Raw genomic sequence first — 26,414 nt, 5'->3', positions numbered from 1 at the left:
CTGGGACGTACCTGGAGTAGAAGCACGATTACAGGATAATGACGACATTGTATCCACCCTCTGTAGCTGGGACGTACACAACCACTATCTGTGTAATATCACCAGTCCTGACCAGAGGCCAATGAATTCAGAGAATTCGCTTGTGTTGGCTTACTCTCAAACTAAAAATATGACGTCAACAGGGCAACTCTGTATCGACAAATCAACTGTAAATATATTTTCTCGATCGTGCTCGAGGTCAATCGATCGTAACAGGCTCTATCAACAATTTCGGCTGTTCCATCCATGTTACAGACATTCCTCACAGAAGGGCCTTTTTCTATTGACAAGATTGCACTGAATAGTCATCCATTCACTAATTTTGACGATATCCATGGAATTCACATGCTTTTATCAATAAAAACAGAACGTAGAGTAAACTTCATGCTATCGTCGTCAGTCATCTGGAAACTGAAAGTAGTCGGAGCTTCTACGTCATTGGAATGTAAGGCGCAAACTGATTGGCTGATGGAAAGCGGAAATGTTATTTTCAAATATGTTTTTGTTGATTTTCAAGAGGAAATAAGACACGTTAGTCGCATAACGTCTTAAGTTTTCTGAATCTACTGGAGATTAGATCATGAAAAACGTCATTCTATCACATAATTTCACCAGCGATGTCAGCCATATCTCAATAAATTCTAAAACACAAAATACGTCATAAACTTATGGAAATTTGATTGTACAATACGCTACTCGATAAATTGAAAATTATATCTATGACGATATAGTCGATTAGACTGAAACTGACTAAAACCTCGTCCAGACTAAACAAAGCAAAGCAACAAAAAATTTGGAGATGCATCCTTTATTGAAAACAAAATGATCCAAGACCATATAATGTGTCAATCCAATGTTATTGTATCATCCATGAAAACTATGGTAGAATACAGGCGCTGGGAGGTCAGTATCCCTACCATACACAGCACACTGTTTAAAATCACAAGGACTTTCTCTCCAAGCGTATCTGACAGCTGACACAGGCACGTGACCGCACGAGTTGGTATCAAGCGTGACGGACGAGATGTCATGTGATGTGATTTTAGCTGGTAACCAATGTCCAAAATTCATGTTGCATTCACGATAATAGCAGCACACCTGTAATACAAAAAAATTGCTACTGATGTAGAAGTTCGATGGTAACTAAATAATGAATTCATTAAGAAGAAGAAGAAAATTGACAAAGTATTTTAATTTGCTAATCTCAAATACAAGTTTCGTTTTAAACTTTTCATTTGACAGAGGATTATAATATTCTTTTTAATTTGCAGTCTGAAATAATCTAGTTAAGCCAACAAGATAGCTTTCAACGCTTGTTCTATGACTTTTAACACAACAAGAGCTAATGATGTAAGAAACATACAGGAAATTTCGAATCAAGAATTATTTGGCAATCATATGATTGTTTTTAATAGAAAACCACTTTTCTTTAACTCCTTTTTAAGCAGTGGAATACATACGATATGTGATGTATGGGATTCCACACAGAAGCAGTTCAAAAGTGATCAAGATATTTATGGGAAACTAAGAGATAAAAGAAACTGCATTTCAGAGTTATCAAGATTAAAGTCTGCAATAAACGAATATTATGCGAGGAAGATATCTTAAATGAGGAAAATTCTGATATTTTTGTGGATTCTGAATTGAATATCATTGATCGAAATAATAAGATAATCGAATATAAAAATTTAAAATCAAATCAGTAAGCATGAAACTTAACGGGAATAATAGACCCGATGTTGAAATAAAATGGGAGAACCTTTATCAAATACAATTTCAATGGAAAGATACCTGGTTAAATTGTTTAATATATTAACATGTCTTAAGATTAAAGAATTTCAATGAAAATGTATCCACCAACTTTGTACAGAAAAGAAGATAATGAAATTCGGTAACTCAGATGGAAAATGTCATTTCTGCAAAGCCGAAAACGAATATATACAACTTATATTCTTCAGTTGTGCTTATACAAAACTTATTTTGGATTATATGGATACCATAATGAAAAACGTTGTACCTGAATATATTTCAGGAACACTAGATAAAGAAGAAATTGTTAGTCTTGGTTATCCTGGTAAAAGTAGACTTGCTTTATTAATAAACACTTTTATTTGTATCATGAAGTGGACAATATGGAAATACAGTAATGACAGTAAAAACACAACAACAGACTTCCAAAAACAGAAATTACAAAAATACAATTGAGGAAGCAACTTAAAAACGAGCTCTGGCTTTTTTGCAATTCTAAACAGAAAACAGTAGTAACTATTGATGTTGTTTCCCAAATATGTGATAGTATATCCTAGTAATGAATATTTGAATAAGTATGTCACATGTGTAGCCTGCTACATGCACTATGTGCAGTGGACTTTTGTTAGCAGGCTTGCATCTTAAGGAATATTTTGTAATAAACTTTGTTTTATTATGTCATGTGTAGCCTGCTACATGCACTATGTGCAGTGGACTCTTGTTTTTAGCAGGCATGCATGCTAAAGGAAATTGTGAAATAAATTAACACATTTCTGTTTGACGTAACTCGTAAAAACCTTAAATTAAATATTATATCATATTAGATGATATTATGTCAGATGATTGGCCTGTAACTATATATAACAGGCATGCTTCAGGCAGGGTAATTTTAGAAAATATGTAATACAACATTGTCATTGATATGTGATATAGAGTATTAAAAATCAAAAGAAAAGTAATCACCGTGATGAGAAAATGAGAATAAAACACGGTATCAGCTATGCAAATTATATCAATATGTAATATGCGTATGTATGTATGTATGTATGTATGTATGTATGTATGTATGTATGTATGTATGTATGTATGTATGTATGTATGTATGTATGTATGTATGTATTGTTACATTAACGAATAACAGAAAGGAGAAACCAGCAGCTAAATTCAAAACACAATTTAATTATATATACAATATTATACAGAGATGGTTTACAATATCTAAAGTAATTGGTGGTGGTACAAGACTAGTACGATGATTTAAAGTGTTACTTATCTGTATGCGAATGTCCTGGTATAATCCTTGATCCTTCCAGGTTTCAAATTAACAATAATCACAAATCCACAAGGAAATTGAATGTCCACCGATGATTTGTAAAGTTCCAGGCAATATGAATAAATCCACACAAAGTGTTGTAATAATCCACAGATAAAGTCACAATAGCTCTCCCAATAGAATCTTATATGGCGCTGTACAATTCTTGATATGTCTTATTACAGGTCTCATTACAGTTCTGATTAGCCTTGGACAGCTGGAGTATATATAGCTAAACCGTAATTCAAGAATATTGGAGAACCTTCTACTTCTAGAAATATCTAACTAAAAACAGTAAACAAGTAAACACACATAACTTTCTGGAAATAGATCATTCTAGATCTCTACTTAAAATCAACATGTTTACAAACATATTTGTTTATACATGATTATATTCTAGAAAGTTCTATAACCTAAATCAATGATATGACCTTCATAGGATGTATTGATAAAAAAGCTATAGGAGTTATCTCCCTTATCTCATAACTACATGTATTTAGTGTCATACATAACACACCCCTCCTTAAAGAAAAGAAAGTTTTCTTGAAAAGGAAACTTTCTTGACATATTAAGTCATATTTAAATCCTTGATAAAGCATCAGCTAGAATATTGTCTTTCCCTTTGATATGTTTGATGTCAAGATTGTACTCTTGCAAAGTCAAACTCCACCTGAGAATTCTTTGATTTTTGTTTTTCATTTTCCCAATGAATGTCAAAGGGTTGTGGTCGGTGAAGACCAACACAGGCACAACTGTAGTGCATAGATACACATATACAGACTTACATTCGTCTGACCAGACAAATTTGACATTTTTCTTTAACAAAGCAGTAAGTGGAGCTGCTATAACAGAGAAATTTTGACAAAATTTTCTGTAGTATCCAGCCATACCAAGAAATCTCATCAGCTCTCTCTTGCTTCCAGGAGATGGAAAATCTATAATTGATTCTACTTTGGCCTGAACAGGCTTAACCTGCCCCTGTCCTACAACATGGCCTAAAAATTCAACAGTTGCATGACAAAATTCACATTTCAATAAGTTTACAGTCAATTTCATGGTAGTGAGTCTTTCGAAGAATTCACGAATCCCGCGTAGATGGTCTTCCCACGTGTCGTGGTAGTTGATGACGTCATCAATGTATCCATCGCAGCCTTCCAGGTCTGATATCACGCTGTTAAGAAGACGTTGAAATGTTGCCTGGGCATTCTTCATACCAAACGGCATAACTTTGTACTGGTACAAACCTTGTGAAGTTACAAATGCAGACACTTCTTTGGCTCTTTCTGTTAATGGCACCTGCCAATATCCTTTCAACAGGTCAAACTTGCTAACATACTTGGCTTTGCCAAGTTTGTCAATGCAAGAGTCAATCCTTGGAATTGGATAAGAGTCTGTTTTACTGACAGAGTTAACTTTTCTGAAGTCAGTACAGAACCGGTATGTCTTGTCTGGCTTTGGCACCAGAACACATGGAGAGCTCCATTCACTTTTGCTTGGTTCAATAATATCATTGTCCAACATGTATTGAATTTCTTTCTTTAAGTGTTCTTCTTTCAAAGGATTGACACGGTAAGGATGTTGCTTGACAGGTGGCGCATCGCCTACATCCACGTCATGATAGATAGCATCTGTTTTACCTGGTAAATCCGGAAACAAATGTTTAAACTCAAGTATCAAATCTTTCAGTTCATTGCGTTCCTTTTCTGATAGATGACATAGTTTCTTGTCAAAGTTCGCGAGCACATCTGAGTTCCGTAACTTAAGACCACAGTCTAAACCTACATCTTGTACACCACCATCTAAGTCTACTTTACAAATATCAGCTGTACTTTCACTTTGTGATGGTACAGAGGCCAAAGTAGCAATAGGTTGAGAGGTCTTGCTCTCTTCTCTATCTACATATTTCTTAAGCATATTAACATGACATAATTGAGTTTTCTTGCGCCTCCCTGGAGTTTGTACAATGTAGTTAACATCATCGACCTTTTTCTCAACAACATAAGGTCCAAAATATCTAGCTTGCAAAGGCTGACCCGGTATTGGTAATAGAGCCAAAATTTTGTCACCTGGATCAAAACTTCTAGCACGGGCATCTTTAACATACCATGTTTTCATTTTGGTTTGAGTAACGGCCAAATTTTCTTTTGCCAGTTCACATGCCCTTGTCAACCTTTGCTTTAAGTTAGACACATACTCTAAGAGATTCACTTTAGAATCTTCGTCCAAAATTTTGTCTTTCAAAATTTTCAAAGGACCATGTACAGTATGTCCAAACACAAGTTCAAAGGGACTGAAGCCAAGAGATTCTTGTACAGATTCTCTAACGCCAAACAACAACATGTGTATACCTTCGTCCCAATCTCTTTTGTTTTCAAAACAATAAGATCTCATCATATTCTTCAATGTCTGATGAAAACGTTCTAAAGCACCCTGAGACTCTGGATGATAAGCACTAGACTTATACTGCTTGATCTGGAGCTGGTACATGACTTGTTGAAAAATACCAGACATGAAATTTGAACCTTGGTCCGATTGGACAGCTTTTGGAAGACCAACCAGTGTAAAGAATTTAACCAAAGCCTTGACTATGTTAGGGGCTTTAATATTCCTGAGTGGAATGGCTTCAGGAAAGCGTGTGGAAGCACACATAATAGTTAAAAGATACTCATTCCCAGACTTAGTTTTGGGTAGAGGACCTACACAGTCTATAATGACTCTACTAAATGGTTCCTCAAATGCTGGAATGGGGTGCAAAGGTGCAACAGGGATTTTCTGATTAGGTTTCCCTACCACCTGACACATCCCGTTTCAACTTGGGCCAAACGAAGTGATATAAGATCCTGTTATAAGTCTTGGTCACACCTAAATGCCCTGCCATAGGTACATTATGAGACAAACTCAGAATATCTTGCCTATACCTCGGTGGGACAACTATTTGATTGACAACCTTCCAGTCTTCCTTGGGAGACACATCAGGAGGACGCCACTTGCGCATCAACACACCTGACCGACGGAAGTAACAAACCGGGACTTTCTCAGCCTCTTCCTCACTCAAAGCCCGATTACATAATAAGGATATTTCAGGATCTTTTTCCTGTTTTACTATAAGATCCTCTCTAGACAAAAATAATTTACTCATCATGTCAGCCAAAGAAGTACCTTTGTTAGGAACAACTCTATCACTATCAAAGTCTACAGGATTGCTCAAAAGATCACACTTACCCCCGACATCCTCTGTATCATGAGCCAAGAAAGTGTCACCTAACCCTGGACTATTATGATCCTCAACTACTGCAACATCAGAAACCTTCTTACTCATTGAACGAGTTACAGCACAAGAAGGGAAAATACCAGGAAATTCCTGTTGAATAGTCTCAGCATCGCCTGTTTTATCATGGATACTGGACACTAAGGGATCTACCCTAACTTTCTCTCCAGCCAAGTCATTGCCTATAATGAGAGACACGCCCTCTATGGGAAGTTCCGGTCTAACACCAATGGTGACAGGCCCAGTTACTAAGTCTGACTTTAAATAAACACAATGGAGAGGCACATTAACAAAACCTAACTCTACACCTTGAAGCAAAACACTACTACCACACGAGGTCTCCCCAGACAAAGGCACTACGCCATCTAATATTAAAGAATGAGAAGCCCCAGTATCTCTCAAAATCTTCACAGGTTTCAAGTTGGTAATATCACTAGAAAGTGAAACAAAACCTTCAGAAATGAAGGGAGAGTACTTCTCCAAGACGCTATCAGACTCTGAGCTCTTAATCTCAACAGACACTTTAGAATCTTCCACAATATCACTAAGTTTCTGACTAGGCTTTGACATAGCTAACACAGAAGGAACTGACTGTTTACGCCTTTGCTCCTTACGCTGGAGAGAATAACATTCAGACATAGTATGCCCTACTTTCTTGCAGTAATTACAAACAGGACCAGAAGGAGACCCCACACCTGCCCTATGATTTGTTTTAGAATCAGACTTAGTCTTATCACCTAATTTAGGTTTGTCGTTAGAAGGGCCACGAAAGGTTGGGTTAACGTTCCTAGGCTGACCAAATTTACTAGTACCTGTGGTACTGTTTTTGTCTTGAGAACTGTTTTTAACAAATGAGCCTTTGTGGGTGAGAGCGTAATCATCAGCAATTGTAGCTGCTTCACTAAGTGTTTCAACTTTTCTCTCATCTAAATGAGTTTTTATGTTTATGTGGACACAACGTTTAAACTCCTCTATCAACAACAATTGCCTCAATTTACCGAAATCGTCATCAATTTCTTTAGAATCACACCACCTATTAAATAATTGTTCCTTTTCTCTGGCAAATTCTACATGAGTTTGTTCATCTCTCTTTCTTGAGTTTCGAAATTTCTGGCGGTAAGCCTCAGGAACTAACTCATAAGCTTTCAAAATAGCTTTCTTGACTACTTGGTAATTTGAAATCTCATCTACAGATAAAAAAGAATAAATGTCTCTAGCTTTACCAATCAAGACACTCTGAAGAAGCATTGTAAGTTTATCTTCAGGCCATTTCATACTGTCAGCTATTTTCTCAAAATGCAGAAAATACTTGTCAACTTCTTTCTCTTGAAAAGGAGGAACTAACCTAATGTTTCTACTGACATCAAAACCTCTGTTTCCTTGTAAACCCCTAAAAGTTGGATTACTTGAACTGTCTTGAGAAGCTAGTTCTAATTCTTTAATTCTAAGTTCTGTTTCAGCTTGAATTTTTTGCTTCTCTAGCTCTAACATCTGATCTCTCTCTTTTTCTTTTAATTCTTTCTCAATTTCTTTTTCTCTTAACTCCTTTTCTATTTCTCTTTCTCTCATTTCTTTCTCTATTTGTTTCATTTTCATTTCATGTTCAAGTTCCATTTGTCTAATTTGGATTTCTGAAGTGACTGTTTCCTCTATACTATCTAATGCACTAGAGTCAAATTTGCCATTGTCAACAAAATATCTTATAATTACATTCCTAATTTCAGCTTTCCTCAAATTAGTTTTGATAGTAAGGCCTAAATGTTTACCCAATAACAGTAAATCCTTCTTACTAACTTGCAAAAGAACTTCCAGGGATGGCGCTTTAACAAACTGTTCTACCTGCATAGTAGTCATATTTATCTAGCTGTTGGTTTCAAATGTAAACTCAAAGTTTGTACACAAATTTTGAAAATTTCTTAATTAATTTTTCAAAGTTAGATTTCACAAATTAAATATCGATCCCGGACGAGCCCCCAATTCTGTTACATTAACGAATAACAGAAATGAGAAACCAGCAGCTAAATTCAAAACACAATTTAATTATATATACAATATTATACAGAGATGGTTTACAATATCTAAAGTAATTGGTGGTGGTACAAGACTAGTACGATGATTTAAAGTGTTACTTATCTGTATGCGAATGTCCTGGTATAATCCTTGATCCTTCCAGGTTTCAAATTAACAATAATCACAAATCCACAAGGAAATTGAATGTCCACCGTTGATTTGTAAAGTTCCAGGCAATATGAATAAATCCACACAAAGTGTTGTAATAATCCACAGATAAAGTCACAATAGCTCTCCCAATAGAATCTTATATGGCGCTGTACAATTCTTGATATGTCTTATTACAGGTCTCATTACAGTTCTGATTAGCCTTGGACAGCTGGAGTATATATAGCTAAACCGTAATTCAAGATTATTGGAGAACCTTCTACTTCTAGAAATATCTAACTAAAAACAGTAAACAAGTAAACACACATAACTTTCTGGAAATAGATCATTCTAGATCTCTACTTAAAATCAACATGTTTACAAACATATTTGTTTATACATGATTATATTCTAGAAAGTTCTATAACCTAAATCAATGATATGACCTTCAGAGGATGTATTGATAAAAAAGCTATAGGAGTTATCTCCCTTATCTCATAACTACATGTATTTAGTGTCATACATAACAGTATGTATGTATGTATGTATGTGAGGGTGAGGGTGTGTGTATGTATGTATGTATGTATGTATGTATGTATGTATGTATGTATGTATGTATGTATGTATGTATGTATGTATGTATGTATGTATGAATTATGTATGTCTGTATGTATGTATGTACAGTGTTTGTTGCATGTTTGCTTGCGTGTAAACGTATAATTGATAAGTGTGTACTCTATGCATTTGTTAAAAGTGTATATTGTGTAGGTGTATGTGTTTAAGTAGAATATATAAAATTAAGTTTAAAAAAAGAAAATTTGATGTTAGCTGGTGGTTAAGTGATTCTCTGCTGCTCTGAGTGAAAGAAAAAAAAACATTTAACACATAGCAAATCAGTGTTTATAGTTGATTCTGATCCTTTACTGTATACAACATCTCCCCTGCTTTATAATTTGAATGCTGATTAGAATACTATTTACCTCGAAGTTACTGACGTTTATGTTAACTCGGATCGGCGTCCGTCCGTTGTCATATTCTATGTTTAGAGCATGTGGTGTTTTCTGATAGTTAGAAGGATACGGTCCCTGGTACTCTAGACCGGGCTGATGGTAGGCCACGCCGAGAGCTGACAGGGCCAGACGGGAGGCAACGTCATGTTTGTACCGAGGATGGATACTAGAATACATATAAATGGTGTAAAACAGCTTAAATATGTAAATATGACAAACCTATATCATCATGCATGAAACATCAATCATATCTGCTTGTATCGGCCTTGTGTCATCAGACAATAGATACCTTCAGTATGCTAATGTCTGACCGTGTAATAGGATGCAGTAGCATACAGAGGGTCTTTGTTATTAAAGACAATCATATTTTTAAGAAAAATGGCAAAAGAAAATAAGTTTTGTTAAAACATAGTTGTGATATCATCCTTTGTGTAGTTAGCCCAATATCTGAATGGATGTACTTTGGTGAGAACTAAATGTCCATTAAGTGAACTGAACTGTCCAATAAGTAACAATTTAATGGAAAGTTTTGGTCACTTCATGAACAGTTAGTGACCAGAGACAACCACGAACTTTAGCGAGTGTTTAGATAACCAAGATAATTTGTCTTCGTTTTGGTTTTAACGCTCTCTTTATGCTGTAGTGACTAATTGTTTCTTGTCTACATTTAGAGAAGCTAATCATATTTTAGAGGTTTCACAATGATAACATATAATGTTATATAGCAATTAACAAGTAATCAATTCTAATGACAGTATTTAAATCTGGAAACCTATAACTTTCATTTTCTGTCTATGCATATTGACAAAAATACCGTTAAAACTGTATGTATTGGAGCTTGTCACTTGTCATCGCCGTAAGCTCAAAGTAAGTGAATCAACATAATAAACGTGAATAAAAGTAGCGATCAGACAACAGCCTTACGTTCCATAGGGGGATTCAAAGTCCGGTAAATCCATGGCAACTGCCATAAAGGTTTTGGGCATCTTGGCGTTTGGAACCTTTCCGTACGCTGCTGTCTGCTCCCATCTCATGAAGGCAAAATAGGTACTGTTTGTTCCATTGTGATTCCCGGCAAGCTTCATATGACAGAAAACGATAGCAACATTAAAATCCAAATAGCTCATGAAATAAACATAATGATAAAAATCACACTTTTAGCCGGTTTACCGTTACGTTGCCAAGAGCTTAAATGCCAAAATAGACAGAAAAAAATAGAAAATAGAAACATCAAACGTGTTTGTAAAGAGAACGTACAAAACGGACACTATCAGCGTTTTTAATGAGCACGTGTAATTTCGTTTAAAATGTCTCTATGTCGTTGGTATGATCAAAAGATATGAGAAAGTGGTTTGGAACGAAAATGTAATTAACCTCTTTCACAAATGAACCTTCTTTGGCATCAAAAAGACAAAGGCGTTAATTGGCAAACGTACATGTTGTTAGTCTAGACCATGTGATGTTCATTTACTGAATAAAGAATTTTGGAGAGATATTAATAACCATAGACCTGAATAGTGTAGTATGTATAGAAGACAGTTTTAACGACGACTTTGTTCGATACTAGACTACATTAGACGTCTGGGAAATCAGAATTGTGTTTTCATCTAACGTACCTGTACAAATCCGAATGGAAAGTTTGGCGAGGTTGTCTGCAGAGAAGCAGTGCTGAACTTTGTCCTCCAATCGTTTATCATGGCTGGAAACTGACAGGAATATTTAGTTGGGTTGTTTACATTGGACTCCCCTTTGAACACCAAAAGACACGGTAATCTCGCAGATTAACGGATCAGAAACACATAAAGACAGATACACGAACAGTAAGAGAAATGGAGCACATTTATATTTAATCAAACTAAAAAATGAAACTGTAACTTACAAAAGAAACATCAAACCGTGCTACTTTTTTTTCAAAAATCAAATCTTTTGCAATCGGAAAGACTAGAAACACACATATATAAAAAAGCAATAAAATTACGCTTTATAGAATTTTAAAATAGCCTCTTAAATTCCATAGTTTATAACCATGAATCGTATGACAATGAAAAAATAATAAAATTCCATAAGCAAAAGAAAACACTCATTAATATGCAATATTCAAAAGTTGGCTTAGAAAAACATTGATATGAACTGTGTTTGATTAGAAATAACGATGTGGTAAGTTTACCAAACTATATTGGATTCCAATCCTTGATACGTACGGTTTCAATAGCAGTTTGTACATCAATGGTGACGTAACACCGAGGAGGAAAAAGTAGTTTGGGTCAAAGGTCATTCAATATTCATTTGATACTCATAAAGCCCTCCTATTGTGGTATAGATCCTTGTGTTTTGGGACCACTAAATTAGCGAAATCTTTTTAACAAATCATTTTGTATCTATGTTTTCTCAGTTAAGGTGTAAACATCAAAAACAAACCTTGGTACCAAATCGCTCCGTATATAGTATTTCTCAGTAAAGGTGTGATCATGCCGTTCCATAAATCCGAGGCAGAGAAATGGTGCGCCCTTCAAAAAATAGTTTTAAAAGATGTAAAATGTATTAATAAATACCATGAAACATTTTACACATATGTGTCGGAAGTTACAAAACGGGGAAGTACATAGACTGTTTAATTATAATATATCACTATCCATGGGGTTGTTGGAGGAAGGCACCTTTCTATTTCCGTCGCCATAGAATCAAGAAAATATGTTTCTTTCAACCTACTACCGACTTTATAAAAACTTAATCTGGAATTTCCAGAATTAAAAAGGGATTTTTTCTTTTAATATTTTCGAAAGCAATAGACAGAAGGTTTACCTACTGTTGCGCATTTTCACTTTCCTCCTTTACGTACCCTCAACATCTTCCATTCCAGTCTACCCTTCGGTTCTCTGGCGAGATGTTAAAACTTCCAATGTCAACGAACTTCTATAATTAGTTTACATGTATGGGCTATATATGGCATTTTTTATAGTCTCTGGTTGAATTGTATTTTAAGAGGAAACTGCTGATGACGCTATTTTATTTGACGTTCATCATCACTCTTAATAATACCAAAGCATATGGTCTGCCCTCTGTGGTGGTGTTTACGATACCACAAACAGTTCAGTTATACTTTTTTTTATCTTTTTACCTTACCGTCTCCTGTAACAGCTTGTAAGACCTTAGATGAATGTTTCACGAGGGAATGAAATTTGCGGAATTGTCTTGATGTCTACATTTGTCTTACGTATAAAAGTGTATCACAGCCTGTGAGGAACTTACTGCAGTTTTAGTCCCTGGGGTGATTGACAAGGTTAACACGTATCTACCGTTGATGAATCTTTTTATTTCATTTTCTTTTAGGAACTTTTTGTCTAATTCGTTTTTTAATTTCTTTTTGGTTGTATATCTACAGAATAATTTTCATTAGTGTCTAACACTGTGTTTATACGTATACAAAGTCATTTTTACCAGAAACGATGTCCATCACCACAAACATTGTATTGTAAAGAATGTGATCAGATATTGTGACACTAAAACAGACAAACACCTCGTATCAAAACACTAATACCTGGCCCACTAGTGCTGGGCTCAGGGCTCACTACAGAGTACTAACCTAATCGACTAGAATGTGTCTGCTACGCTAACTGATTGAGTAGCACACTGTGTGTTAAACCTGATGCATTCTGTGTCACCAATACGAGCCTTTTGATGCACTCTGGGCTTGATTATCAAAGGTTAAGCTAAGACTTTCGACTTTTTATGGATATTTCTACAGCACTTTCTTATTGATTTTTGTAATGTTATCAGTGTTAAGTACAGTGTATCCCCACCAACATAGGCTAGATAAAGTTCGATAAATACGGCCTTTTGATATAGAGTTGGTTAAACACGACCTTTTAAGATAGAGTTGGTTAAACACGACCTTTTAAGATAGAGTTGGTAAAACACGACCTATTGATATAGAGTTGGTTAAACACGACCTTTTGATATAAAGTTGGTTAAACACGACCTTTTAAGATAGAGTTGGTTATACACGACCTTTTAAATTAGAGTTGGTTATACAGGACCTTTTAAGATAAAGTTGATTAAACACGACCTTTTAAGATATAGTTGGTAAAACACGACCTATTGATATAGAGTTGGTTAAACACGACCTTTTGATATAAAGTTGGTTAAACACGACCTTTTAAGATAGAGTTGGTTATACACGACCTTTTAAATTAGAGTTGGTTATACAGGACCTTTTAAGATAAAGTTGATTAAACACGACCTTTTAAGATATAGTTGGTAAAACACGACCTTTCGATATAGAATTGGTTAAACACGACCTTTTGATATAGAATTGGTTAAACACGACCTTTTAATATAGAGTTGGTTAAACACGACATTTTAGGATAGAGTTGGTTAAACACGACCTTTTGATATAGAGTTGGTCAAACGCGACCTTTTGATATAGAGTTGGTTAAACACGACCTTTTGATATAGAGTTGGTTAAACACGACCTTTTGATATAGAGTTGGTTTAACACGACCTTTTGATATAGAGTTGGTTAAACACGACCTTTGATATAGAGTTGGTTAAACACGACCTTTTATATAGAGTTGGTTAAACACGACCTTTAGATATAGAGTTGGTTAAACACGACCTTTTGATATAGAGTTGGTTAAACACGACCTTTGATATAGAGTTGGTTAAACACGACCTTTTGATATAGAGTTGGTTAAACACGACCTTTTGATATAGAGTTGGTTAAACACGACTTTTGATATAGAGTTGGTTAAACACGACCTTTTGATATAGAGTTGGTTAAACACGACCTTTTATATAGAGTTGGTTAAACACGACCTTTTAATAGAGTTGGTTAAACACGACCTTTTGATATAGAGTTGGTTAAACACGACCTTTTGATAGAGTTTGTAGTTTAAACACGACCTTTTGATATAGAGTTGGTTAAACACGACCTTTTGATATAGAGTTGGTTAAACACGACCTTTTGATATAGAGTTGGTTAAACACGACCTTTTGATATAGAGTTGGTTAAACACGACCTTTTGATATAGAGTTGGTTTAAAGAGTTGTTAACACGACCTTTTAGATATAGTTGGTTAAACACGACCTTTTGATATAGAGTTGGTTAAACACGACCTTTTGATATAGAGTTGGTTAAACACGACCTTTTATATAGAGTTGGTTAAACACGACCTTTTGATATAGAGTTGGTTAAACACGACCTTTTAGATAGAGTTGGTTAAACACGACCTTTTATAGAGTTGGTTAAACACGACCTTTTATAGAGTTGGTTAAACACGACCTTTTAATAGATTGTTAAACAGACCTTGATAGAGTTTAAACACGACCTTTTGATATAGAGTTGGTTAAAACACGACCTTTTGATATAGAGTTGGTTAAACACGACCTTTTAAGATAGAGTTGGTTAAACACGACCTTTTGATAGAGTTGGTTAAACACGACCTTTTGAAAGATAGAGTTGGTTAAACACGACCTTTTGATATAGAGTTGGTTAAACACGACCCTTTTAGATAGAGTTGGTTAAACACGACCTTTTGATATAGAGTTGGTTAAACACGACCTTTTGATATAGAGTTGGTTAAACACGACCTTTTGATATAGAGTTGGTTAAACACGACCTTTTGATATAGAGTTGGTTAAACACGACCTTTTGATATAGAGTTGGTTAAACACGACCACCTTTTGATATAGAGTTGGTTAAACACGACCTTTTAAGATAAGAGTTGGTTAAACACGACCTTTTATATAGAGTTGGTTAAACACGACCTTTTGATATAGAGTTGGTTAAACACGACCTTTTGATATAGAGTTGGTTAAACACGACCTTTTGATATAGAGTTGGTTAAACACGACCTTTGATATAGAGTTGGTTAAACACGACCTTTTAAGATAGAGTTGGTTAAACACGACCTTTTGTTATAGAGTTGGTTAAACACGACCTTTTAAGATAGATGTTGGTTAAACACGACCTTTTGATATAGAGTTGGTTAAACACGACCTTTTAAATAGAGTTGGTTAAACACGACCTTTTGATATAGAGTTGGTTAAACACGACCTTTTGATATAGAGTTGGTTAAACCGACCTTTGATAGAGTTGTAAACACGACCTTTGAGATAGAGTTGGTTAAACACGACCTTTGATATAGAGTTGGTTAAACACGACCTTTTGATATAGAGTTGGTTAAACACGACCTTTTGATAAGAGTTGGTTAAACACGACCTTTTAAATAGAGTTGGTTAAACACGACCTTTTGATATAGAGTTGGTTAAACACGACCTTTTTAATAGAGTTGGTTAAACACGACCTTTTAGATAGAGTTGGTTAAACACGACCTTTTGAAGATAGAGTTGGTTAAACACGACCTTTTGATATAGAGTTGGTTAAACACGACCTTTTGATATAGAGTTGGTTAAACACGACCTTTGAATAGAGTTGGTTAAACACGACCTTTAAGATAGAGTTGGTTAAACACGACCTTTTAAATAGAGTTGGTTAAACACGACCTTTTGATATAGAGTTGGTTAAACACGACTTTTATATAGAGTTGGTTAAACACGCCTTTTATAGATAGAGTTTGGTTTAAACACGACCTTTTGAAATAGAGTTGGTTAAACACGACCTTTTGATATAGAGTTGGTTAAACACGACCTTTTGATATAGAGTTGGTTAAACACGACCTTTTGATATAGAGTTGGTTAAACACGACCTTTTGATATAGAGTTGGTTAAACACGACCTTTTGATATAGAGTTGGTTAAACACGACCTTTTATATAGAGTTGTTAAACACGACCTTTTGATATAGAGTTGGTTAAACACGACCTTTTGATATAGAGTTGGTTAAACACGACCTTTTAAATAGAGTTGGTTAAACACGACCTTTTGATATAGAGTTGGTTAAACACGACCTTTTGATATAGAGAGTTGGTTAAACACGACCTTTTGATATAGAGTTGGTTAAACACGACCTTTTGATATAGAGTTGGTTAAACACGACCTTTTGATATAGAGTTGGTTAAACACGACCTTTTGTTATAGAGTTGGTTAAACACGACCTTTTGATATAGAGTTGGTTAAACACGACCTTTTGATATAGAGTTGGTTAAACACGACCTTTTGATATAGAGTTGGTTAAACACGACCTTTTAAGATAGAGTTGGTTAAACACGACCTTTTAATATAGAGTTGGTTAAACACGACCTTTTAAGATAGAGTTGGTAAAACACGACCTTTTGATATAGAGTTGGTTAAACACGACCTTTTAAGATATAGAGTTGGTTAAACGCGACCTTTTGATAAAGAGTTTGTTAAACACGACCTTCTAAGATAGAGTTGATTAAACACGACCTTTTGATATAGAGTTGGTTAAACACGACCTTTTGATATAGAGTTGGTTAAACACGACCTTTTGATATAGAGTTGGTTAAACACGACCTTTTGATATAGAGTTGGTTATACACGACCTTCTAAGATGGAGTTGGTTAAACACGACCTTCTAAGATAGAGTTGGTTAAACACGACCTTTTGATATAGAGTTGGTTAAACACGACCTTTTGTTATAGAGTTGGTTAAACACGACTTTTTGTTATAGAGTTGGTTAAACACGACCTTTTAAGATAGAGTTTGTTTGTTAAACACGACCTTGTGATATAGAGTTGGTTAAACACGACCTTTTGTTATAGAGTTGGTTAAACACGACCTTTTAAGATAGAGTTGGTTAAACACGACCTTTTGATATAGAGTTGGTTAAACACGACCTTTTGATATAGAGTTGGTTAAACACGACCTTTTAAGATAGAGTTGGTTAAACACGACCTTTTAAGATAGAGTTGGTTAAACACGACCTTTTGATATAGAGTTGGTTAAACACGACCTTTTGATATAGAGTTGGTTAAACACGACCTTTTGATATAGAGTTGGTTAAACACGACCTTTTGATATAGAGTTGGTTAAACACGACCTTTTGATATAGAGTTGGTTAAACACGACCTTTTGATATAGAGTTGGTTAAACACGACCTTTTGAGATAGAGTTGGTTAAACACGACCTTTTAAGATAGAGTTGGTTAAACACGACCTTTTGATATAGAGTTGGTTAAACACGACCTTTTGATATAGAGTTGGTTAAACACGACCTTTTAAGATAGAGTTGGTTAAACACGACCTTTTGATATAGAGTTGGTTAAACACGACCTTTTAAGATAGAGTTGGTTAAACACGACCTTTTGATATAGAGTTGGTTAAACACGACCTTTTGTTATAGAGTTGGTTAAACACGACCTTTTAAGATAGAGTTGGTTAAACACGACCTTTTGTTATAGAGTTGGTTAAACACGACCTTTTGATATAGAGTTGGTTAAACACGACCTTTTGATATAGAGTTGGTTAAACACGACCTTTTAAGATATAGAGTTGGTTAAACACGACCTTTTGATATAGAGTTGGTTAAACACGACCTTTTGTTATAGAGTTGGTTAAACACGACCTTTTAAGATAGAGTTGGTTAAACACGACCTTTTGATATAGAGTTGGTTAAACACGACCTTTTATTATAGAGTTGGTTAAACACGACCTTCTAAGATAGAGTTGGTTAAACACGACCTTTTGATATAGAGTTGGTTAAACACGACCTTTTGTTATAGAGTTGGTTAAACACGACCTTTTGATATAGAGTTGGTTAAACACGACCTTTTGTTATAGAGTTGGTTAAACACGACCTTTTGTTATAGAGTTGGTTAAACACGACCTTTTAAGATAGAGTTGGTTAAACACGACCTTTTGAGATAGAGTTGGTTAAACACGACCTTTTGATATAGAGTTGGTTAAACACGACCTTTTGATATAGAGTTGGTTAAACACGACCTTTTGATATAGAGTTGGTTAAACACGACCTTTTGATATAGAGTTGGTTAAACACGACCTTTTGATATAGAGTTGGTTAAACACGACCTTTTGTTATAGAGTTGGTTAAACACGACCTTTTAAGATAGAGTTGGTTAAACACGACCTTTTGATATAGAGTTGGTTAAACACGACCTTTTAAGATAGAGTTGGTTAAACACGACCTTTTATATAGAGTGTTGGTTAAACACGACCTTTTGATATAGAGTTGGTTAAACACGACCTTTTGATATAGAGTTGGTTAAACACGACCTTTTGATATAGAGTTGGTTAAACACGACCTTTTATATAGAGTTGGTTAAACACGACCTTTTGTATAGAGTTGGTTAAACACGACCTTTTGAATAGAGTTGGTTAAACACGACCTTTTGATATAGAGTTGGTTAAACACGACCTTTGATATAGAGTTGGTTAAACACGACCTTTTAAGATAGAGTTGGTTAAACACGACCTTTTGAGTTTGGTTAAACACGACCTTTTGTTATAGAGTTGGTTAAACACGACCTTTTGTTATAGAGTTGGTTAAACACGACCTTTTGATATAGAGTTGGTTAAACACGACCTTTTGATAAGAGTTGGTTAAACACGACCTTTTAAGATAGAGTTGGTTAAACACGACCTTTTGATAAGAGTTGGTTAAACACGACCTTTTGATATAGAGTTGGTTAAACACGCGACCTTTTGATATAGAGTTGGTTAAACACGACCTTTTAAGATAGAGTTGGTTAAACACGACCTTTTGATATAGAGTTGGTTAAACACGACCTTTTAAGATAGAGTTGGTTAAACACGACCTTTTGATATAGAGTTGGTTAAACACGACCTTTTGATATAGAGTTGGTTAAACACGACCTTTTGATATAGAGTTGGTTAAACACGACCTTTTAAGATAGAGTTGGTTAAACACGACCTTTTAAGATAGAGTTGGTTAAACACGACCTTTTGATATAGAGTTGGTTAAACACGACCTTTTGATATAGAGTTGGTTAAACACGACCTTTTGTTATAGAGTTGGTTAAACACGACCTTTTAAGATAGAGTTGGTTAAACACGACCTTTTAAGATAGAGTTGGTTAAACACGACCTTTTGATATAGAGTTGGTTAAACACGACCTTTTAAGATAGAGTTGGTTAAACACGACCTTTTGTTATAGAGTTGGTTAAACACGACCTTTTGTTATAGAGTTGGTTAAACACGACCTTTTAAGATAGAGTTTGTTAAACACGACCTTGTGATATAGAGTTGGTTAAACACGACCTTTTGATATAGAGTTGGTTAAACACGACCTTTTGTTATAGAGTTGGTTAAACACGACCTTTTGATATAGAGTTGGTTAAACACGACCTTTTAAGCTAGAGTTGGTTAAACCCGACCTTTTAAGCTAGAGTTGGTTAAACACGACCTTTTGATATAGAGTTGGTTAAACACGACCTTTTGATATAGAGTTGGTTAAACGCGACCTTTTAAGATAAAGTTGATTAAATACGACCTTCTAAGATAGAGTTGGTTAAACCCGACCTTTTAAGCTAGAGTTGGTTAAACCCGACCTTTTAAGCTAGAGTTGGTTAAACCCGACCTTTTAAGCTAGAGTTGATTAAACACGACCTTTTGATATAGAGTTGGTTAAACACGACCTGTTAAGATAGAGTTGGTTAAACACGACCTTTTACGATAGAGTTAGTTAGATAGGTTAGATATTACTACGTTTATACAGACTCTCGGTTCCAAAGGTTTCAGACAAAACTGATCTTATTCCGAAAAAGTACAAATCCTTTAGTGTCATAATTTTCTGTAACCATGTGTCCATCAAATCATGATTAAGACCTCTGTGACCGAATAAGTGACATACTACATCAAACCGAGATGTGTTGTACACAATACATAAAAATAAAGAGAGAATGATAATGATATTTGATTATTTGTTGTCATTCTGTTACCTTGATTGCCGACGTATTTGTTAATTTTATTTACTGTTCTGTCCTATTCTATATTTAGAATATCACCTTTTGGAATCCGTGCACTGTACCAGAGCATCTGGAGAAGACCACCATTCGATCTTCGTGCCTCCATAGTTTGATTCTATCAATCCTATTGGATATCCAAATTGTGAAGACAAACGCTTTCCAAAAAGCCAACATACAGCAGAAAATCTCGTCAGAGTTGCTGAAATAAAACGTGGAAAGTTGATGTGATTTGATATCTACATGTTTTGTATTGTACGAGTTACTTCCCTTACATTGCAAAAATTCATGATAAAATTCTGATAATCTTATTCGTTTCACGTGGGCAAACCGAAACTCAAACTTTTATACAGGGATATTCCTAAGACACATTGGTCAGATGAACCAAACTGTTAAGACCAATAACTGTATGTGCTCATTTGGTAAAGGCAAAATTATTTCTAAATAACAAACTTTTTCAATATGATGATTTGACAAAATAATATACAAACTGTTTCATCTGCTTTACTAATTTGCTACTGAATTTCTCTTAGTTTTCGCCATCTATACATTATTAAACACTAGAACGATAAATGAGATCACAGCTGCTTGATAGTCACTCTATCCTACAGTGTTGACTTCCAAAGGTGACACTATATACACAACATACACTGTGAGGGCTTTGCCCAGGGTGCGATGTTATGCGTTTGGAAATCGTTCAGACTAGTAGACGAATGAAAATGGTTGGCTCTGAACACCCGAACGTCCTGGTAGTTAGAGGCATCAGCGTACTCGGCGGTACTGTTAATCAGCTGTTAAAAAACGGGATATTAATACACACGGTAATGATTATGTCCTAAGATTAATTAATCAAATGTGACAATAAAATAAACCCTACTGAAGACAAATTCTTTAATATGTTTACGTCGGTTTGTTGTCAAACTAAAAGGGGTCATTAAAACTGCATGCTATGCACTAAGATTTTCGTTAATTATGCTACAGATATCGACATGCTGGGAGATATATTAACATCACATGGGTTCGGCAAAAGCACGATGACGTCCACTGAGAGAGAAAACTATCTGTCTTCGTGTTCATGCTAATGTATCATGGGGAGCTTTGTCCTCGGCGAAGTCTTGGGGTTGCAATGTGATGCGAAATTGATCAAGATTTGTGTTGTGAAAATATGATAGCGAGGTCATGTGCTTTTCGCATTGGCCTTGCCATCTAGGTTTTATCTATTGTTAGTTCCTTTGACTACATCTCTAGTTCTATATACGTATGTGTATTTATATCTAATTAGTATCAAAACGAAAGATAAGTGTGAAACAATTTCATTTGTAATAGAACTTTAAATACTGTTTGTTGATATTTCTTGGGGGTTTTCTTCACTTTAAATTAATGATGCCGGTGTATGAAAATTATTTCGTGTCATTCATGGATATATTTTTTTCATATAGGTATGTAAAAAGAATAGGTCGATTAGAAAATGAGGTTTATAATAATCTTGTTATTGTGCGATGGGAAAAAACAGTAGTTAGATACAAATGTCTTGCATTTTTCGATGTTTTCGTACGAAAAGCTTTCAAAAGAGATAAGGTACATCTTCAATGTTATAAAACATAGTTCAGCTCCGCAGAAAGTTTCCATCACGAAAGCGCATTGAGCACAGTGAACTGAGCAACATGTTTTTATGTGAAAGTGAAGGTTGTTTTTTTTAAATTCCAAATTAACTTAAGAAAAGTTCTGTGTAGCAAATTGATTTTTACATTTCTCCTAAAAAGCTAATTCACTGAAAAGCTCCAGAACATATTTGACGTAACACTTTATCACTTTGCCAATTTGTAGTAAAAACCGACCCAGTGTACTATAAAGCTTAGGTTGATGAGCTAATGTTGCAGCTCAGTTGATGGCTGATTGCGGAAAATGACAATCGACATAAATAAGACAGCAATAGTGAAATATTTGTTTGCATTAAAAAGCAATATTCAGAAGAACAAACACAAAGTTTCAGATAAGGAACATTAGGTGATGCAGTCTATTTTAACCAATATCGTGGTAAATTTATCAATCGTTAACATGCCAACCCATCCCAGTTTGTGATATATAACCCCAGTAGATATGGATATTTGTGCCTTTTAAAACACGTATACTGCCGTCGTCATAGAGTAGAGGAGGGCAGACCCAGCAATGATTATGTTAACAATGGAGCTACTACAAAGCTGAAAACATGATGTTTCCATACAAACATTAATAGTTTATCATTAAAGCTTAAAGCAACCACTGTAGTTTTAACAACGATACTACACGCAGTGATCTCTATGCTGGAGACTGTTTTGAAGATTAAAAGGCTCTTGTTTATTTTTCTACTTAGGCATAATCACAAAATGATAATATGGAGAAAGCATTACTGTAAAACTATTTCTCGTAGCAGGTCATACTGTTACAATAAAACTATTTCTCGTGTCAGGTCATGCTAGTATAATGGAGAAAGCATGACTGTAAAACTATTTCTCGTGTCAGGTCATGCTAGTATAATGGAGAAAGCATAACTGTAAAACTATTTCTCGTGGTATATCATACTAGTATAATGGAGAAAGCATAACTGTAAAACTATTTCTCGTGGCATATCATACTAGTATAATGGAGAAAGCATGACTGTAAAACTATTTCTCGTAGCAGGTCATGCTAGTATAATGGAGAAAGTATAACTGTAAAACTATTTCTCGTAGCAGGTCATACTAGTATAATGGAGAAAGCATGACTGTAAAACTATTTCTCGTGGCAGCTCATGCTAGTATAATGGAGAAAGCATAACTGTAAAACTATTTCTCGTAGCAGGTCATACTAGTATAATGGAGAAAGCATGATATAAAACTATTTCTCGTAGCAGGTCATACAAATACAATGGAGAAAGCATTACTGTAAAACTATTTCTCGTAGCAGAGCATGCCGCTTTGTCGGGTCAAATCTCACCTGCCCTAGAGTAAACTCCATGTTACTCTGTCCAGAACATAACCATACATCGCCAAACATTACGTCATGGAGAGTTATCTCCCCTAGACTCGAATTAGCGGTAAGGTTGTAGGGACCATAGTGATGTGACGTCATAACTATTTTCGCCATCCAAATCAGCCCTCCATTGATATCATGAATAACAGTGGTGTTGGAAATCTCATGGCCATTTAGAGAAACATGGACCGTGTCCCCAGGCTTCGAGGACTTCCCCCAGACTATGGCACCACGTGACCCCTTCTGCAAGACCATGTGGTCGGAGAGCGTATTTGCAAAATTAAATGTTGATTCGCATACTGAAACAAAAAGAAGCCTGTTTACTATCTTCCTGTAATGTAATAAGCAATGGTTTACCGAAAGTTCTGGTGAAAGAAAACGTACACATATAAAGGATAGAACGTCACCTCACTAACAAGATGCATGAAGTACACGTTTTAGTTTTAAAACATTGTGCGATCATGCAACCTGCAGACTCAATTCCCTTTACAGTAATAACTTGGTCCTGTATGTTTTTTTTGTTGTTTTTTTTTTGTTTTTTTTATGAAATCTAAAATACATTGGAGTGCAAACATTTACAGTCTTGACTCGTAAATAATGCTAAGAGGAAATCATTGTTAGCTGATAGCACAATGGACTAAATAAGGAAAGATAGGATCAGAACGTCATATTTATTAGTTTTTACTATACATTGTCATAATTTGAGTGCAAACAGTCATTGTTCTTGTTTAGATTGTCAATGGTATTTGGCTGTAGCTGGCATTACACACATAATAGTTTTGACTAGTTATGAAAATATAGATATGTCCATGTTAATTTGGTCAGTTTTAGTCATCTATTTTCTCAATGTACCATATTGAATAATCAGGCCTGCTTGTTTTTTATCCTTACACTATCAGGGCAGAATATCATCACCATTCGATTTGTATATAGATCTAAATATCATTATTTGTAGTTTGAGGTGTATTGATATAGCCCCTAAAGTATTGGATGTGCCTATCATAATTAAAGACTAGAGATGAGTGATTTCGATATGTGACGTTGTTTGGTATACATACATGTTATACATAGGCCCACACAGAGCAGCCAGAGCCTCCGACAAGCCGACATGTTGATTCTCCCTGTCGCTGTTATCAGTTTACTAGGACGTCGCTTATCTTCAGATACGTATTTGGCCATATGTAATTGATTTCGCCAATACCAACTTTGAAATATATTGTGAACGAATATACAAAAATGTACCAAAAACAAAGCATTGACTTGGTTAAAGAACGTTTTTCTTGTTCCTAAAATGTGGAAAGATTGATGTAACAATTTAAATCTTCTGGTGCCAAAACATAGCATTCATAGCTATTCATCAAAAAAAATATTTAAACAACCATCGCTTTTATGAGTTGTAATTATTTATGAATTCACGCTTGTGAAGGGAATAACAGCGTCATACGCTTGAAATTTAACAAGTGACACATTGAGGAAGGCTGGGGTTAAAATGATCAATTTAGATTTTAACACGTGTAACAAAACTTTCAAAATACGGAGGTTTAAGACGAAAGAGATTCCTATCCATCTTTAACTCGATAAAAAAATTAACTCTGTGGAAGACAAGGTAAATGAGAATATGAAACGCGTTATTCTTTGCCGTTGGCACCAGAGCAGTCATTAATTTGTGTCACGTGTTAGGTCGTTAGGTACAGAGTAATGTCTTGTCTCCTACAGCCTTTGTTATGTTATGAATCAATAAATTTTAAAATACCACAAAATAGACAGTCTAACAGAAACATAATCGACAGTACAAAAAATGATATAAATATACTCCAAGTAATATCATAATAACCCTAAGGGGAGAAGTGAGCCATGTGATGTAAGTTATATAGTAAGATTTATGTATCCCAATATGTGTTAGCCAAACGAAGTACTACACTCTTATAGGTGTCTTAGATCTGCATTCTTCATTCAAAATTCAAATCGACGTCACCTCTCTGAAAACGTAAATATTTTCGTCGTAATCACGTCTATCACTTCTCGTGCTAGACTGTTTGCGCTATAATATGACTGCGCGGAATTTCTATATGACAGTTACATGTAGTCCGCTAAACCTGCCTATATTATTAGGCTTTTTTTGCCTAATATATATAAGGCTAAAAAGAATTTAAAAAATAATAATAATAATAATTAAAGTCTAATAATACAGGCAGGTTTACAGGCGGACTAAGTTACATGTTGACAATTGCCCATGCGCGAATTCATCACTCCGCTAACCGGTTCAAAACCAATATTTGAGGAAAATAATTACATTTGCAGCATGCAGCATTAACATCAGTCAAAAGTCTCGTGTATTTTATAGATTTTATTATAGACACAGTATATTGTATTAAAGTAAATAAACATGATATTAGTTTATAGAGACAGTTTCCCAGTAACAGGGAAGACGGTGTTGAGGAGAAATAATCGTCGTGAGCTTCCGAGATATTCCTAGCCTAGACAACAAATCCATTCAAACAAGATAAGCATACCTATCTACAAACCCGCAATCAACAAAGAATCCCGTGACGCATTGATATCATTACAATAAACCCAATACATGTAGATATTTAATGTTACGAATCTTTTTATAGATGGATGTTATAAAGTCTGATAGTCAATACAACGTGAGTTCTTCAGTTCAATAATGTCAAATGCGCGAAAATAGAAAATAGGAAACTAGAACAAGGCAGTTATCATTACGTTTTAGAATTGACATGGGAAAACACAGTGTGGCAATTTGAATAATAATATGACTTGTTTTACCCTAATATTACCTCAATAGGGATGTCGCCGTGTACACACGGAATAATTACACCTTTCATCAAGCATGCAGAACGGAACAGTTGATGATCGAGTTTCGCCGTATTAAAGTTGGTCGGGAGAGAGTTGGGCCCGTTATTATCTTTCGATCTGAATCAGTATTAGCTGATGTACCAGCTTTAACTAACTTTAAAGCTGAATAAATTGCGTCATGCTATTTCATCAAAACCACGCAAAGAAAAG

General features: G+C 35.0%; 1 protein-coding gene across 1 annotated transcript; it reads right to left on the bottom strand.

Moving 5' to 3' along the window:
* Positions 1-837: 837 nt before the first annotated feature.
* On the bottom strand, positions 838-24,521 carry LOC138305536 (sialate O-acetylesterase-like). The gene is made up of 9 exons (XM_069245810.1): positions 24,446-24,521; positions 23,352-23,686; positions 21,046-21,187; positions 20,439-20,598; positions 11,954-12,042; positions 11,152-11,282; positions 10,460-10,614; positions 9,506-9,701; positions 838-1,137 (listed from the first exon to the last, which is right to left on the bottom strand). The coding sequence occupies exons 1-9, from the start codon at positions 24,495-24,497 to the stop codon at positions 904-906; spliced, it is 1,494 nt and encodes a 497-aa protein (XP_069101911.1). The 5' UTR covers positions 24,498-24,521; the 3' UTR covers positions 838-903.
* Positions 24,522-26,414: the final 1,893 nt, after the last annotated feature.

Source organism: Argopecten irradians, chromosome 1 (genome assembly GCF_041381155.1).
Source record: "Argopecten irradians isolate NY chromosome 1, Ai_NY, whole genome shotgun sequence".
Lineage (NCBI taxonomy): Eukaryota > Metazoa > Mollusca > Bivalvia > Pectinida > Pectinidae > Argopecten > Argopecten irradians.
The sequence above is the reverse complement of the archived record's forward strand: the minus strand, read 5'-3'. Positions and strand labels throughout refer to the sequence as shown.

What these genes read in the sequence shown, in the direction of transcription:
- LOC138305536 (XM_069245810.1), bottom strand. Translation starts at nt 24,497, where the DNA reads ATGTCGGCTTGTCGGAGGCTCTGGCTGCTCTGTGTGGGCCTATGTATA. An exon ending in TGTGGGCCTATGTATAACAT is followed by an intron (nt 23,687 to 24,445) that starts GTATGTATACCA and finishes TTTTTGTTTCAG; the next exon opens with TATGCGAATCAACATTTAAT. An exon ending in TGGAGTTTACTCTAGGGCAG is followed by an intron (nt 21,188 to 23,351) that starts GTGAGATTTGAC and finishes GTTTTTTAACAG; the next exon opens with CTGATTAACAGTACCGCCGA.